We start from the raw sequence: 19,042 nt of genomic DNA on the forward strand, positions 1-19,042 counted from the left end.
TACCAAGCAACTGTGTTTATTTAATGTAGTAAAGGCTACAGCAATCAGTGACAAATAATGTCTATTGCAAATCCAATTTTGATCGCTGTGTGGACCTCTTCAGTGCAGTAAAAGTAAGTTAAAACATTAAAACCATGTGTATATGCACATAATCCCAATTAGACTATTCATGTCAAAGGTTGAATGTGAATTTTACTTTAACCAAGCTATAGCTGCTACCAAGATTTGACTTATGTAAATTTCCAGCAGATATTAATGTGTTTCTAAGGTAGTTGTCTCATCTTTATTTCATCATTGATCTGTCAACCAAAGTGTTATGGATTTTTATCTGTATTTATGTTATTTTATTTGTATCATAACAGCAGAGTTTATGCTTCAGACTGCAAACTTCAGATTACTTACATTGTTGTGTAGAAAACGTCCTTGAACCTTAGCCCATTACTTGTAAATTAAACTGGGGTGACTTCATGTCTTTGCAGTTGTATTATGTTGGCTTCTGCCTTTTACAGCAGATCTACACAGGCTTTGTGTTCAAAACTGAGTTGACAGTTTCATACCCGTTATTGTAACTCAAACAGTACATTCATGTTTATGTTTGTTACCAATGTGATCTATCATTTATTTAAAGGAAGACCGTCTGCAGCACATGAAAGAAGCACTGAATGCTGTGAAAAGCAAGTTGAATGATTACAATCTGGGGGACTGGCACAAGCACACTAGGGCTATGAACATGGCAGCATATATTCTTAAAGCTGTTAAGAATCGATGCCAGGCAGAATTTGTTACACAGGTATATTGCTTTCTTATTATAGCTGTTTGTTTGCACAAGAAATTTAGATGTCCATCATCACATTTGCTAGTTAAATGCAATGTAATGATTTAAGTATTTTGGGGACTTCTGTGACAGTTTTAATTTTGGTGCTGTACAGAATTAGTGTATAGTTTACTGTTTGGTACCAAGCCAAACAAATATAAAATTTTGAATAGTAGTAATTTAAGAAAAGTTTGTTGATGACCTAATGGGGTTTGTGTCATTTGCCTCTCAGTGTTTTACCTGTTTACATGTTTTTGATTAGAAACCGTGACGAGTTTATAAAAGTAAAGGAGTACTTCGTGAATTCCTTCTATAGTGTCTTTCAAACACAACTATTACTATTTTTACCCATCTGTGAGGCCGTGCAGAAAAGTAATACCTTCGAATTTTTGTGTGAAAACTCTTAAAGCTTTTTGAATGAAATTAATGTTATTAACATTCTAAATTTTTATTGTTCATGTCTGCATACTTGTGACCCTCTGCTGTTGGAGGACTCTGAATTGTTGTGTGTAACATGGCAGTATGTAACATAACTGTATATGTGCCTGAGAAACAGCATGCTGTAATTGAGTTCCGCGTTTGAAGAATTCGTTCACATGTGGAGTAATCGTTGCGACGTCTTCAACATTCCGACACGTTGGGTTCGTCTTCAACATTCCGACACGTTGGGTTCACTGTCATCAGTCATCCTCCATGTAATCCTGACTTTGCCCCATTTAATTCTCATCTGTTTCCAAACTTGAAGAACACATTCAAGGACTGCACTTTGATAGTGATGAAGCATGAAGCATGAAGCAGTGCAAGCAGAGGTGAGGTTGTGGCTATGGCAACAGAGTGAAACATTCTACAGTGACGGTAACAGCTAGCTGGTCTCTCGACTGGAAAATGTGCCCGTTGCCAGGCAGACTATGTTGAGAAATAAATATGTAGATATGGAGAGTAAAGGTGCAGAATGTGAATAAAGTTTGTTTCATTTAAAAAGCTCTAAGAGTTTTCACATAAAAAATTTGGAGGCATTAGTTTCCAGCTCACCATCCTACATTACCACCTATATAGTATGCAAGTCTGAGTGTTGCAATTTCTTTTATGAACATTTAATAAGCCATGATAAAAAGTAGGAAATGTAGAGTTGTTACAGGAGAGTTGTTATGTATTTCTTTGGAGTACTTGCAACAAAGATTGTTATCTTATTTTGAATAGTAAGGACTAAAGCTGTTTAAGAGTGCTATTGTATGTCCAAAGTAAGACACAAGAACTCAAATGTATCTTATATAAAATTTCTTGCTCTAATGAGATTTGTTCTTTGCCACTGTCAAAGGGAGATATTTTACTCATGTTTGCCTTCCTAATTACCTGAACATGGCTACTCATTGGAGACCTTAGTTGATATGTCAAACACTCTGTGATAATAATGTTTCCCACAGCTGTCCTTTGTTAATATGCTGAGTAATGGTAAATTGCCCTGGGGAGCCAGTCTTATCTATTAATTTTGTGCTCTGTCAGGCTTTCTGTGTAGTTTTTCTTAAAGATTTGTTTATGACAGAGGAATTACATATTTTTATATAATCAGCTTCAGAGTTTATAAACCTAACTTGCATGTTTATGTACCATATTTTTGTATCTGGTTCATAATTATTTTGCCTATTGGATGCAGCCATTGCTTGGCTGCCTCAATCACAGCCTCATCTTTCATCAGTGCCATAAACCAATAATTTGCAGATCATTCTTCAGTGCACATGGAATTAATGAGGTGGAGAAATATTAGCAGTTTTCGACATATGTTCTGATCACTTTTTCTAATATAGCACATACAGGAGATTGACAAAATAGCGTGAACACCTGTATGTACTTGGGAATGGTTTATTAATAAGGGGTTTTTTCACCTATTTGCGTGTACTACAGCTGCAATTATTCATGGAATACTAGCGTATAATGATTATAAAGTCTTCAGTGGAATGATATGCCACTCTTCGATCAGAACCTCTTCTAACTCCTGTAGCGACAAGGGAGGCGGAAATCTGCTCCAGAGTCGACGCGAGCACCACAAGGGTTCGATAATGTTCAAGTGCGGGGACTGTGCTGGCCACGGCAGACCCTGCAGTTCAGTTGCATGCTCCTCATACCGTGATTGTACTGTCCTGGCTGTGTGAATGGGGGCTTTATCATCCTGAAATATGACATCATTGTTGGGAACAATATTTGAATCATGGGGTGCACCTGATCACCTAAAATGTTTACATAATCACTGGCTGTAACACAGCCTTTGAGGATAATGATGGGACCAGCAGAAAACCATGATATGGCTGCCCATACCATCACACTTCCACCTACATGCTTAACCGTTGAAATGAAGCGAACAGGATTGTAGGCTTCTTTTGCCATTCTCGAGATGTAAACCTGGCCTGATGTTTGAAGTAACAAAATGTTGACTCCCCGGACCATATGACATGTTTCCACTGATCAGCCATCCAGGATTTATTCTGATGACACCATGTTTTATGCTTCTTTGCATTGGTTGTCATCTCAGATGGTTTTGGAATAGCAGCTCGTCCATAATGAGCTATGCAGTCACTTTAGCCACCATAGTTTTGTGTTGTTTTGACACAATTTGTATTAGCATATGACAGTCTCTGTCATTTAGTTTTGATTTGTGCCCACTGTTACATTTACACGATGACATCTTTCCACGTTTTGTGTAGCCTGTCATGATTGTTGAAACAACAGTTGCTTGTGAAACATTGAATAAGTTGGCTGTATTGGTTACTGATGCTCCAGCTGATCGGGCCCCCACAATCTGCCCTCTTTGGAACTCTGTTAGATCTTACATTGTACGTTGAACTTGGCCTCTAAATGCAAATATGCAGTATGCATTCCTCGTGAACAACCTACACTGATGCCTAGTTGTACTGAACACGTACTGTCCAGTGCGACACGTGCCTTACTTGCGTTGTTGACCGCCAAACATAACCATCCCATTACTACCACTGTTCACATTATTTTGCCTATCCTCTGTAAATAATCAGTATGAAGAAGTTTTGGTTATGGAACAAAGGTTTGCCCTTTTCTCATTGTCAAGATGTGTCCCATTAATCCTTTCGTGGGCTGTGGGAAACATGCTTTTCACTTCAAGAAAGTTGGGGCAGGCACTGCGGCATATGTTGTTCCAACCTATTTATGGTGCTACCACCTTATGAACAGTACAGGGTACCATTTCCAGTCTTAAGATCCCACTATTTTAGCTGTATGATATCATAGAAGCATTGTTTCACCAAGTGTTGGTCTGTAGAGGAGCTTCTGAGTGCCATTATCATGACATTTTGTGTGTTTCTTCTCAGCTCTTTAGTCTAAGGTTGTTTTGAATTTTTTTGTGGTATTTTATTATTTGGTGTCCCCTCTTGTAAAATGTGTTTTATTTTCAGTACTTAATTTTTATGGCGGGGAGTATCCATCCCACTACCTTTTTGGTAACATATTTTTTTTCACATCTCTAGAACGAATGTTTATCTATTTTGGTACATTTATTTGAGATATTTAACTCGATAGATTTCAGAAATAATACACAGATCAATATATTATTAAATAATTTCACATTTATTGTACCAAACTAAACCTTGCTTACCTTGAATTTATCGTCCATTCTTTATCTTTTGCATTCCTTGGCTCATTCTCTAGATCTCTACAATCCTAAACATGTTGAAGAAATTTATAGTCTATTTGTTTCATTGCATTAAAGTGATTCAGAAACAGGAGATGAAGCTGCCATCAATGAACTGAATGTTTAAGATTACGCATTCACTGGTGATTCAAATTCTATTTTTCTGGAGCAAGACACCTGGTGAGAACATGACACTGAATCATTTGTGCTTCTTACAACTGCGAGTAGCGATACATTGGTAAATGAAAATGAAGAAGAATGGAACATAGACTGTTCTTACTTTGATAATTTGAAGAATATTTACAAGCAAGAAGGAAAGATATATCAAATTTGTAAATAAAGAAACTTGTGTATAAAACACAATCACAGTAGCAGAAGCCGACCAAAAACCATGGTGAACACAACTATTTATTAAAATTTTTATAGAATTCTTCACTGTAATGGGCAATCAACAACTTCCTGCTTGCTTTATTTTTTTTAGGTTTTGAGAGTATGAGGATGGTTTGATGTTTGTAAATTTGAATGAAAGAATGAAACATTTTTTGGACCATCGTAGTTGGTGAGCATGATTATTCCAAGAATCATATAAAGAATTTCAACAATATACAGCATACAGTTAATTGTCAACAGCCATCTGGATTGGTCAGTGTGTGGACTGCGAGTGAAAATGGAGAAAACTAAGTTTACATGCTGTTGTTAAACATTTTCATACAATCATTGAAGTCCATTTACTTGTGAGTTAATGAATTTAAATGTGTTCGGACAAGCACCAAAGGCGAAGTGCGCTCTGGCCATCCAATTGAGGTCACCACAAAGGAAACCATTGACAAAGTGAGTGCATAATATCCTGCATGTAGAACTGGTTATGAAGAAGCTGTGTGCAAGATGGGTGTCACGACTGCTCACAGTTGACCAAAAATGCATCCGGTACAAGTTTTCAACACAGTGTCTGGCAATGTTTAATTGTGATGTGCGAGATCTTTTGTACTGATTTGTGACTAATCATGAAACCTGGATCCATCATTACACACCAGTCAAACCAGCAGTGAAAACAATGGACAAAGGCTGGCGAAAGTGCACCGAAGAAGGCAGAGACCATTTTGTTGGCTGGTAAGGTGATGGCCATTGTTTTTTGGTGTTCCCAAGGAACAGTTCTCATGGATTAATTGGAGAAAGGTAGAACCACAACTGGGCTCTATTTGATTTCATTGTTGGATTGTTTGAATGTAACATTGGTTGAAGAAAGACCACGATCGGCCCACAAAAATGTGGTCTTTCATTAGGATAATCCACTGTCCCACAAATCAGCAATAACAGTGGTGAAAGTGCATGAATTGGGCTTTGATTTTGTTTTCATATACCCTACTCACTAGACTTCCTGTTCCCTAACTTGGAACTTTGGCTTGCTGGAAAGAAATTTTCATCAGGTGAGAAAGTGGTAATTGCAGTGAACGAGTATTTTGCCGAGTTTGATGAGTCGTTTACAAAATAAACATTTTTCTTATTTTTTCTCGTACTTACCAAACCACACTTATAGATGAGTTGCTGATTCAATGACAAGGCAAAGGTTTAAAAAGTTTGTAGAGAATATTCATGCAATATCAATGTAACTGCGAACTGTAGAAATCATGAAGAATATGACAAATTGCATAAACTGCGGCCATAGATTGAAAAGCTTTTGCAGAACTATAAGAACAGCTGTGTTCCCTCATCATCTATGTAAGTAGATGAATTGATGATTCCTGTCAAAAGAAGATCATCAAAGAAATGATATGTGCTAATAAAGCTATTAAAATGAGGCTACAAAGTCTGGTGATTGTCAGTGCACTCAATCAATATGTAAAGAACCTTGTTGCTTTCATCGACAGGTGTAAAACAAATAGCGACATGACAGTGTGTAAAGTGGTTGTGGTGCAACTAATGAAGAAAATACACAATAAATATTTGATTGATTTGCTTACCTCTGTGAAATTAATGTCAACACTTTTGAAGAAGGGTGTGTGTATGTGTGGAACTGTCAAGATCATTAGGAAAGGTTTACTCTCAATTATGGAGAGAAATGTCATACTGACAAGAGGCAAACCCCAGTTTCAGATGAAAGGAGCTGCAGAGTGGAGGGAAACTGTCCAGTCACTTCTGTGTTCTCTAAAAATGGCCTAAGAGAAACTTCATTGCTGAAGAGGAAGTACAAGAATGGAAAGATTGTACTAGTACAGGGATTTCCTGTCCTGATGGTGTGCCAGGATAGCAAAATAATGGATGGAATCAATAAATTTGGACAACTACGAAAATATATGCTCGTGGGAGACACACTGTTTAAGGGTGCCACTAAATATTTTATTTCCTGGTGGATGTTACCATAGAAACAACTCTATACTATGAAAAATAAGCGAAAAGGAAGTGGACAGCATGATCAGCTCATGTACAGAATTTGTCTAGCCAGGCAACTAATTGCTATCATCCCACCAAGGGAAAGATGAGCCAGAAATCTGTTTTTCTGGCAAAAGGGGTAGAGTAGCTGAAGATGTTAGTCTAATGGCTGTAGGGGAACACAAACCTATTTTAGGTGAAATGTACAGGAGGTGGCAAATTGTAGTACCGAAGCAGCAGAAAAGCACACTTGTATTTGTATATGCTGTCGAATACTACTTTACATAGACTCATGTTCTAGAAAATTTCACAGCAAGTAAGTGTGAATAAATGACTGTAACAAAACAAGCAAATTTGTCCAATAAATTTAAAATGTATTGAAAATGTTGCTTTTATCATTTAACTCGTAATTATGGCAGAAGGGAATAATATTTTGCATCTCATTGTATGGCCTCCCTTTTACAGTTGCAGAAAATTTGACATTCTGTATGATTAATATATGTATTTATTAACTACATATAAAAACAAAGATGAGGTGACTTACCGAACAAAAGCGCTGGCAGGTCGATAGATACACAAACAAACACAAACATACACACAAAATTCAAGCTTTCGCAACAATCTGTTGCCTCATCAGGAAAGAGGGAAGGAGAGTGGAAGACGAAAGGAAGTGGGTTCCACTCTCCTTCCCTCTTTCCTGATGAGGCAACAGTTTGTTGCGAAAGCTTGAATTTTGTGTGTATGTTTGTGTTTGTTTGTGTATCTATCGACCTGCCAGCGCTTTTGTTCGGTAAGTCACCTCATCTTTGTTTTTATATATAATTTTTCCCACGTGGAATGTTTCCTTCCATTATATTGATATTTATTAACTACTATATGCTTCTTTAATTAAAAATAATTGCTCAATATTTTTGCCAACGAAAAGGTTAATTGACTTTGTGAGTCAAAGAATACTGTGAAAATAAATTTTCCTGGTGTTGGAATAGTTTGGTAATTGTGAGAGGGTAGCTGTATATAGTGTATCTACTGCATTGCATGCTCTATTGCTTGCTTTACAATTCATCCTCTTTTGATCGTATTTCAACTAATGTGCATCTGCACTTTCCTTAAATCAATTAATGTGAATTCCATGCTATTTTGTAAAGAATATGGGTGATTTCTTCCTCCATCCATATCCTGTATAACTTTGTGCTCTGTGTCAAATGATTTTGTTGCCAAGGATATTAACCCTAGTCTTTGTTCTTTCAACTGTCACTGTACAATACGGAAAAATATCACCTCCCATTTGTATAGCACATGTTTCAAAATAAGAGCCATTTGGTGACATTTATGAACCACCAAGTGTATGTTTTCATACCAACACTGCTACCAGACAGATTATTACATTAACAGATCTAAGACTTAAATTGGAAGGACTAAACCACATTTTCAGTGCATGACTATTGGATTATCCAGGATGAACACCATGCTGTAGTGGCTTTCACAGCCTTTGTTTAAACTCTTGATGAGTGGCTTCCAGTTGTTCATGTATTCATTTATTACATGGCATTGTATGTCAGTTCTGAAATGTACGGAAATTACAAAATACTATTGTATGTGTGTGTAGATGAATATTTCACTATGTTTGTATTGTTGTTGCACATCACTCCCTGCATATGAAGACTGGACATCATCTGTCAGTACAGTTCTTGTTCTTAGGTGTGAATTCCCAGTTTTTCTCCCATGGAAATAGGTGATCTGACTTTTTACTCTATAATTCTCAATTTAATTTATTGCTGAAGAAAGCAGGTAAATGGTACAAAATGTGAAGAAATTTTTAAGGACCATAGTTTCAAATATAAATCGTTCAAAATAATGAAATGAACAGATTTAATTGCATTTGAAAGAGACTGAACATGTTCATAAGTTATTTGTTAATTTCTTGTAGGCATGGTGCAAATTTTATGAAATTGTGGCTACTTATGATTTGGTTCCCGAGTCAGCCAACACTGATGGCTTTTTTAACTCCTTGCACCTTTGTGAAGCCCCTGGTGCTTTTATAGCAGCATTGAACCACTATCTGAAGCTGAACAAAGATCTCAATGTAAGTATAATACATCATTTCTGTGTAAAAAGAGTCGGTGTATTGGTGCATGTTACTAGGTTTTAGAGATTAATATTTAGTGAGTAACCAGTAGATACAACACTTCTCACACAATATTGAAATTGATAATGATATAAGTAACAATTTTAAAATGCATTTACAATTTGATGAAAAAAGATAATTACACTTAGGAAAAAAACATTGTCTGGTTGTTTGTGTACAACCAACAACTAACAGTAGTAGATAATTTTGATAGAGAAAGCAAGAAACTAAAACAGAGTTTTTTCAAATGTTACCATTATACAGTAGCATGACACATTTCTTTCCAGTACTTTCTTACTGTTCACAAAATCATTGTTTTTTGTCTTCCATCTGACTCTGCGTACTTCATATAACACTGCGTCACAGTCCGTTGCAAAAATGCGTTATTCGCAAAAATAAATAATTTCAACAGTGAGTGATGCCGTCCTTCCAGAAGGATGTCAGGGTTATCTGTGTTAATTTCCTTCCCCCCATGAACCGTGGACCTTGCCGTTGGTGGGGAGGCTTGCGTGCCTCGGCGATACAGATAGCTGTACCATAGGTGCAACCACAACGGATGGGTACCTGTTGAGAGGCCAGACAAACATGTGGTTCCTGAAGAGGGGCAGCAGCCTTTTCAGTAGTTGCAGTGGCAACAGTCTGGATGATTGACTGATCTGGCCTTGTAACACTTACCAGAACGGCCTTGCTGTGCTGCTACTGCGAACGGGTGAAAGCAAGGGGAAACTACAGCCGTAATTTTTCTCGAGGGCATGTAGCTTTACTGTATGCTTAAATGATGATGGCGTCCTCTTGAGGAAAATATTCCAGAGGTAAAATAGTCCCCCATCCGGATCTCCGGGCGGGGACTACTCTAGAGGACGTCGTTATCAAGAGAAAGAAAACTGGCGTTCTACGGATCGGAGCATGGAATGTCAGATCCCTTAATCGGGCAGGTAGGTTAGAAAATTTAAAAAGGGAAATGGATAGGTTAAAGTTAGATATAGTGGGAATTAGTGAAGTTCGGTGGCGGGAGGAACAAGACTTTTGGTCAGGTAAATACAGGGTTATAAATACAAAATCAAATAGGGGTAATGCAGGAGTTGGTTTAATAATGAATAAAAAAATAGGAGTGTGGGTAAGCTACTACAAACAGCATAGTGAGCGCATTATTGTGGCCAAGATAGACACGAAGCCCTTACCTACTACAGTAGTACAAGTTTATATGCCAACTAGCTCTGCCGATGACAAAGAAATTGAAGAAATGTATGATGAAATAAAATAAATTATTCAGATAGTGAAGGGAGATGAAAATTTACTAGTCATGGGTGACTGGAATTTGGTAGTAGGAAAAGGGAGAGAAGGAAACGCAGTAGGTGACTATGGATTGGGGGTAAGAAATGAAAGAGGAAGCCGCCTGGTAGAATTTTGCACAGAGCATAACTTAATCATAGCTAACACTTGGTTCAAGAATCATAAAAGAAGGTTGTATACATGGAAGAATCTTGGAGATACTGACAGGTTTCAGATAGATTATATAATGGTAAGACAGAGATTTAGGAAACAGGTTTTAAATTGTAAGACATTTCCAGGGGCAGATGTGGATTCTGACCACAATCTATTGGTTATGAACTGCAGATTGAAACTGAAGAAACTGCAAAAAGGTGGGAATTTAAGAAGATGGGACCTGGATAAACTGACTAAACCAGAGGTTGTAGAGAGTTTCAGGTAGAGCATAAGGGAACAATTGACAGGAATGGGGGAAAGAAATACAGTAGAAGAAGAATGGGTAGCTTTGAGGGATGAAATAGTGAAGGCAGCAGAGGATCAAGTAGGTAAAAAGATGAGGGCTAGTAGAAATCCTTGGGTAACAGAAGAAATATTGAATTTAATTGATGAAAGGAGAAAATATAAAAATGCAGTAAATGAAGCAGGCAAAAAGGAATACAAACGTCTCAAAAATGAGATCGACAGGAAGTGCAAAATAGCTAAGCAGGGATGGCGAGAGGACAAATGTAAGGATGTAGAGGCTTATCTCACTAGGGGTAAGATAGATACTGCCTACAGGAAAATTAAAGAGACCTTTGGAGAAAAGAGAACCACTTGTATGAATATCAAGAGCTCAGATGGAAACCCAGTTCTAAGCAAAGAAGGGAAAGCAGAAAGGTGGAAGGAGTATATAGAGGGTCTATACAAGGGTAATGTACTTGAGGACAATATTATGGAAATGGAAGAGGATGTAGATGAAGATGAAATGGGGGATATGATTCTGCGTGAAGACTGACAGAGCACTGAAAGACCTGAGTCGAAACAAGGCCCCGGGAGTAGACAGCATTCCCTTAGAACTACTGACAGCCTTGGGAGAGCCAGTCCTGACAAAACTCTGCCATCTGGTGAGCAAGATATATGAGACAGGTAAAATTCCCTCAGACTTCAAGAAGAATGTATAATTCCAATCCCAAAGAAAGCAGGTGTTGACAGATGTGAAAATTACCGAACTATCAGTTTAATAAGTCACAGCTGCAAAATACTAACGCAAATTCTTTGCAGACGAATGGAAAAACTAGCAGAAGCCGACCTCGGGGAAGATCAGTTTGGATTCCATAAAAATGTTGGAACATGTGAGGCAATACTGACCCTACGACTTATCTTAGAAGCTAGGTTAAGGAAAGGCAAACCAGCGTTTCTAGAATTTGTAGACTTAGAGAAAGCTTTTGACAATGTTGACTGGAATACTCTCTTTCAAATTCTGAAGGTGGCAGGGGTAAAATACAGGGAGTGAAAGGCTGTTTACAATTTGTACAGAAACCAGATGGCAGTTATAAGAGTCAAGGGACATGAAAGGGAAGCAGTGGTTGGGAAGGGAGTGAGACAGGGTTGTAGCCTCTCCCCGATGTTATTCAATCTGTATATTGAGCAAGCAGTGAAGGAAACAAAAGAGAAATTCGGAGTAGGAATTAAAATCCATGGAGAAGAAATAAAAACTTTGAGGTTCGCCAATGACATTGTAATTCTGTCGGAGACAGCAAAGGACTTGGAAGAGCAGTTGAACGGAATGGATAGTGTCTTGAAGGGAGCATATGAGATGAACATCAACAAAAGCAAAACAAGGGTAACGGAGTGTAGTCGAATTAAGTCGGGTGATGCTGAGGGAATTAGATTAGGAAGTGAGACACTTAAAGTAGTAAAGGAGATTTGTTATTTGGGGAGCAAAATAACTGATGATGGCCGAAGTAGAGAAGATATAAAATGTAGACTGGCAATGGCAAGGAAAGCGTTTCTGAAGGAGAGAAATTTGTTAACATTGAGTATTGATTTAAGTGTCAGGAAGTTGTTTCTGAAAGAATTTGTATGGAGTGTAGCCGTGTATGGAAATGAAACATGGACGATAAATAGTTTGGACAAGGAGAGAATAGAAGCTTTCGAAATGTGGTGCTACAAAAGAATGCTGAAGATTAGATGGGTAGATCACATAACTAATGAGGAGGTATTGAATAGGATTGGGGAGAAGAGAAGTTTGTGGTACAACTTGACTAGAAGGAAGGACTGGTTGGTAGGACATGTTCTGAGGCATCAAGGGATCACCAATTTAGTATTGGAGGGCAGCATGGAGGGTAAAAATCGTAGAGGTAGACCAAGAGATGAACATACCAAGCAGATTCAGAAGGATGTAGCTTGCAGTAAGTACTGGGAGATGAAGAAGCTTGCACAGGATAGAGTAGCATGGAGAGCTGCATCAAACCAGTCTCAGGACTGAAGACCACAACAACAACAACTACAACAACAACAAACTTTAATTTCACACTTCAGTCAGATATTGTGAGCTATAAGGAATTTTCTTCTATCATTCATCTAACAATATCAAAAGCCTTTTTTGTTTAATATTCTTAGCATTGTTCATCAACAGTTGTTAACATCCAACTTCTCTTTTGTACGTGCACCTAAATTGTCTGCAGTTGGCTATTCACCTCTCAAACACACATTGAATATTGTATGATGTAAAATGATCTTAGAAAAATCATCCAGATGCCTACTATTTCCTTATGATTGTGTCGCTTTCCTGGTGATTTATAAGATTCCTACCCATTGGCTTTGATAAAAGCGTTCACTTCGCTAGAGATATGCTGCACAGTTGTCAGTACCATACCACTTGCCTTAGCTGTTCTTACCTGCTGTTTGCAACATTGGGATGAGAGCCATGTGGCAACGAGTCATCATCTTCAGCCTTTCTTTTGAAAAATTTAAACACTTGGAATGCTATAGGTCTTGCTTTTCTTTTTGTAGCATTGGCACTTTTCTGATCCGTCAGCCATAACAAGCAGTTTGCCAACAATATAACTGGCAAAATACATACATTGGAGAAGAAATCCCCACTAAATATTCAAAGTAAACTCGGCAACATGTGAAACAGACTGAAATGATCGAATGACGGTATTGAGTGGAGCAACAAGTAGTACACTGCTGTGCCACTGCACTTCGCCCCATCACCTGCCTTCTTGGCTGTACACAACCATAATCATATGAGTCATTATTAATAATCATATGGGTCATTATTAACTTCCTCTCACCATGTGGATAAAGTAAAATCCACATTATTTTGTTTTGTTCATCTAATCTTCCAGGAATGTTATTTTTGTTTATGAAAATTTCTTGGTGGTGGGAAGTGTGTGATAGTTCAAAACATTTAACTACACTAGTCTCAATATGTTCTCATTTAGTATGTCAAGGATTCTGTTAACCGTTGTTTCATTACCTGAGTAAGTCTTTTTTTAATTATATTGTGTGATTTAGTAAAATTGAAAATCCATCTGTCAGTTGTGCAATTTATCTGACTACACTTAAACATTGTTCAGCTAAGTGAAAATTGAGACCAAAGCTCATTGTTAATAAATTCCCAACACTTACGTTTAAGATGTTCATACCACTTGAAAGTTGTTTCGATCCTTTCATTGATATCCATTTTCACTCAATATTTTAGTTCTAATAAGGACTTCACATGTTTTCTCAAATGTATTTAATTATTGCTGCACTAGTTTATAAACAGTATTGATGGGTGGTACTTTGTAGGCACATTACTTGAGTGAAAACCAGCTAATTCTTTTTTTAGGTTAAAATGAAGCCACACTATCATTTGAAGATGATGTTAAATTCTGAGAAACAACAAGAAATTATTTCTCCTCTATGTTTACAGTCATGATAGTTAATTGGATCCACAAGTTATTCATATCAATGAATGTATTATGTATCCTGGTGACTGAAATTATGCCCTGTGTTCATACCAGTTACCAGAATAGGAAACTATGTATAAGTTGCTACTAATCATTGTGAAGCAGTTTGCCGAATAATGTTGATATTCGATGACATAAGCAACAAAATCAGCTGATACCTTTGGTGCATTCAGTTCATTGTTTTCATATATTCATCCTTTGAAATAAGTAGTTTTATGAGAATGTCTGTTAAATATGTCTGACCGTAGGAACCATGTGCAATGAACCATTTCACCTGTCCCTGTGCGGCAGTCTCATTCTCTCACTACTTCTTTCTTTCATACTTCAGGTTTATTGGATGGTCTCCTCAATACTGATGTGGCTCTTGTTTAGGTTTTGCTACTCCTTTTTTTTACTGCCTAATTTTGCAACTATTTGATCCTTCTTTCTCCAACATGGTGTGCATCCCACTTACTGTGGGTTTCCAGCTTAAGACCTGTTCTCATTCAAATGAGCAAAAATAGGTGTTTATTTTTTAGACAATGAAAAGACGTACAAAGGATCTGTTTGAGGATTATGATTGATCGCATATTGAGCTTTATTTTAGATTTTCAGTGGGAAAAAAATGGCACCTGTAATTGTAGTTTGATCAAGGGCCTGTGAGTTTGAAGTTCACATACTGCATGCAGTGTAGCACCTCAGGAGTTATCTGAAATCAAAAATGTATATCAGTCAATACTACATTAAATTTATGGGAACTTATACCTAAACACAATGAAATAACATTAAATTTAATGATACAGTGCCAACTAGAACTTTGGGCTTGATTTTTGGGGGTTTTATTAACTATTTATGGTTTTACAAAAAAAAAAAATAGTATTAACGGATTTCATATATTATAGGTATAAGCTCCCAAGAAAAGTGTTTACTTTTCAGGGGGCAAAGGCAGAAGTTAATAGGTTAAACTGTTTTTACTTTATGCTGCAGGCAGTTTTGACAAATTGTTTCTTGAGAAGAACATCTTTAAAGCTTATGAAAAACTTTTATATGTTTTATTAGTTCGATTTGCAAGAAAAATTACTTATTGTTATATATTTTTGATGTCACTGAACACAAATCTTAAAGTTACATTTTCAAAATTCAAAATGGCTAATCCAATATGACGAACCAAAAGTTATGTTTTGCCCAAAAAAATTGTTTTCATTACTTACGTTTATTCTGCAGTTTCAAGAACATATATGAACCCTTCCTCTAACTGGAATTGTTCCTCGAGAGAAATCCCTCCTTCTTGACTAGGTAATCTAGTCTGGCTGAGCTGAATACACTGTGTTCATCAGCCTGCATACATTATTTCTCAGCTTTTTTGGCGAATATGTTTGCGTGCATACTGCAGTATAAAACAATTTGTGAACGTGCATCATGGCACAACAAGTTTTATACCCGAGCCAGGTGTCTGTGGCTGAGTGAGTCCCACAGTGACTGTGACACTGACTTTGAACAGTGGGCTGTAGAAACTTTTGTAATGCACAGATTAAAAAACCCTTTTCGTCCCAACATTCTAGACACATATACCTTTCAAAAAATGCAGTTAAAATAATTGATTTTTTGACCATTTTGAATGAGAACCATATGCAGAATGGTTCACGTAATACATCTAGATTGCAGCATATCCATTTGTTGTAGTGAGAATTGTGGCAGCCCACTAACTATGCTGGGATTACATTGTCAGTGCCTGAGCTGAGAACTCACTAGGCATGCCCATAATGTATGGAACACATGGATCCTTTGCAGTAATTTCCACCCCAGGCAGCCATCACTGAGGGAAGAGCCCCTGGTCATAGTGGGTAGCACCAAGGCAGATGATTGGCTTTGAAATGGATCACACTTTTCCTTACTGGGGGCCACAAGACCATCAAAAGTCTCACCTCAGCAAAAGGATGCTTTTAATACTGAGTAGACTTCTCAGATTATGCTGTGGGAGCAGAGTCAACCTGAGAGATGCAGGGAGATATACACCATACAGTATGTGTTTTGTTTGTTGGACAGTGTTTTTTGGCTACGAAATTATTCTCCATAGAGTACAGGTCAAAGACAAAATTGAGGAAGAAGCATCAATGATTAAATGAGAAACAGTTCATCTCCACAATAAAGACTTTGTTTCATTTTTTTACTTAATGTAATTATTTCTGTGTGACATTAAAAAAAAAGGTGATACTGTTCTACATACTACTCTCTACATGTCTTCATTTTTATGTCTTTTGTATCTTCTGCATAAATAATGTCTGTTTAAGTCACACATCATTTTATCGACCTTTGTGACATTCAGTTGTCACCTGGCAATGGCCTAAGAAGCTGAAAGCTGGTTTGTGACAAATTAAATAAAATTTTGCAGAACATAGGAAGTTTTTCCTATTTAATTATGTCGGTTTTGTTAGCATTTAATCTCTCATCAGCAGGTAAATCCTTAGACCTCTCATGGGATCAACACTTTCCAGTAATGTTAATGGTATAATATGTATTTTTGACTCCTCTCTTATACCCAGGTTATTTTACAACCATGTACTGAACATCTGATGTACATTCAGTTCTTGTTCATCACTTATGTTTCAGTCTATCATATACCAATACATGCTAGTACTTGACATCACTATTCCTGTATAGATATTTAAGGAGCCAAGGTAACAAATCACTGAATAGTGGACACACACACACACACACACACACACACACACGCGCGCAGGCATGCGTGCGCCCCTCGCCAACTATGTTGTCATTCTGATAACATGGTACATATTAGAGACAGAAAAGAGGGACAGGGAGACTGCAAAGAGTAGGTAGTGAGTGAAGGGTGAATGAAGTTAGGTCTTGGGAGAGGGGTGGAAGGTGGGTGTGGGGCAGGTGCTAATGGATATTGAGGTCAGGAGAATTATGGGACCAAAATATACATCGCAAGAGTAACTCCTATCTACATGATTCAGATAATCTAGTGTTGTGAAGGATCCAGATGGCTTGTGGTATGAAACACTCGGTGAAATCAAGCATGTTGTGCTTAGTAGTGTGTTGAACACAATTTGATGATGACTGCTCATTCAGTTGGACAGCCGGTTGGTGGTCGTGCATGCATAATATGATCTGCAGCAATTACAGCAGAGCTGATATATGATACGACCATTTTCACAAGTGACCTTGCTACTGTTAGAATAGGATAAGCCAGTGATATGACTGGAATGGGATGTTCTGGAAGGGTGTCTTGGCAAGTCTTGTTGCTAGATCTCCCACAGGTGTACGATGCCGTGTGGCAAGGTATCGGGAGTAAGTGTGGTGTAAGGATGATGCCAGTCTGTGAAGCCCTTCATAAAATGTTCAGCATACTGGTCATGCTATTGCTCAACGCTGCAGATGCGCCCCATTTAAGTAGGCCGACTATACAGGAGAGAGTTTTTAGCATGGAAAGTGCAGCAGCTAACGAAGTGAAAGTACTCTTGATTGTTAATGGGCGTGACGGAGGTTGAGATGGAACTATGAGGGAGCTGAAGGTCAAGGAGTAGGAAAGTGACATGCTGAGCTGAGGAGGACCGGGTGAAGAACATGGTAAAGATGATGTTGAGGCTGCGGAGTAATGAGGATAATTTTCTTGGCCGTTGGTGCAGATGATCAAGGAACATGAAACAGAAAAGGAAGTTGGGATATTTCCTCTTTATACTATTTTCACCTACTTCATATTTCATTTATAGAAGCCTTCATTAACAATTGGCAATGTATATTAAAAGAACAAATAAAATTCAATATCAACAATAAATGATGACATCATTTAAGGCCTCTTAAAATATTGCACAATCCATTGTCATTTTCAGTAACTTCCTTCTGCTTCACAGACATCGTCCTGAAGACACTCCACGCCACTTGCTGTTCCTTTTACACTCATTAATCACACACAATATACTGCCATTCTGTACTGCTGGGAAAACACTGAAAATTATGAATTGACCAGTATAAAACTTCTAAAGTTAATTGCTTCTGAAATCTGAGACAACTGGGCTATCTCATTTATAAAGTTGATTCCATGGGTTTGTACATATATGGCGAAGAACAATAATCCAGCTTTTAGAGAAATGAGGGCAGACAATATTTCTAACCTAATTGAAGGAATTCTGGTGGCATTAATCAAAATTGAATTAAGTAAACGTATGTGTGTGTGTGTGTGTGTGTGTGTGTGTGTGTGTGTGTGTGTGTGAGAGAGAGAGAGAGAGAGAGAGAGAGACTAAACTGCAACAGATTTGTGAACTGGGATTTGATTAAATTTCAAACACTTTCTTTATTTTTGCAACAGTGAGATGTACAAGATAACAATGTAACCACACACACTTTTCATTGTTGTCACTCAAAGAAGTAGAATTATGAAATACATTTAAATACAACCATGTCTTACACCTGTTAGCTGGAAATGTGATGCACCTCACTGATGAACCTGTGGGACTGCATTCTACCAGATGGCCATTGGTACTGGTGCATCTTCATACTCTTCTATAATGATCATCTGTCATCGTACCAATCCTGCACTTGTCTATGAAGAGAAACTGACTCCATTGATCCATCTGCCATACCAGGTGTTCTTACATCCACTTCCTTCGTTCACAGCTGTGCTGGGTGGTTTGTACTGTTGTTCATAATAGATGGTGAATGTTAGAATAGCATTGCTGGATGTAAGCCAATTACTAATGTCTATGTTCATACTTCACCAACAACAGTATCATGAAAAGAGAAGGATACACGATACTAGTATTACGTATCTCCTTCCCTCAATCCATTTCATTTGAGGAGGATGCTGCAAAAGAAGATTGATTACCACTTTAATTCTTTCGTGCATTCTCATTTTACCACAGCAGATTCTT

At 37.6% G+C, this 19,042-nt stretch overlaps 1 protein-coding gene across 11 annotated transcripts in view; it reads left to right on the forward strand.

Moving 5' to 3' along the window:
• Nucleotides 1-19,042, forward strand: part of LOC124799256 (cap-specific mRNA (nucleoside-2'-O-)-methyltransferase 2) — a 327,660-nt gene that overhangs the window by 116,628 nt on the left and 191,990 nt on the right. For all 11 annotated transcript variants that reach the window (XM_047262805.1, XM_047262803.1, XM_047262814.1 and 8 more), the window contains 2 exons: nt 629-790; nt 8,767-8,922. In XM_047262805.1, coding sequence (XP_047118761.1) covers nt 629-790; nt 8,767-8,922 — 318 coding nt within the window. The remainder of the gene's footprint in view (nt 1-628; nt 791-8,766; nt 8,923-19,042) is intronic.

Source organism: Schistocerca piceifrons, chromosome 5, assembly GCF_021461385.2.
Source record: "Schistocerca piceifrons isolate TAMUIC-IGC-003096 chromosome 5, iqSchPice1.1, whole genome shotgun sequence".
Classification (NCBI taxonomy): domain Eukaryota; kingdom Metazoa; phylum Arthropoda; class Insecta; order Orthoptera; family Acrididae; genus Schistocerca; species Schistocerca piceifrons.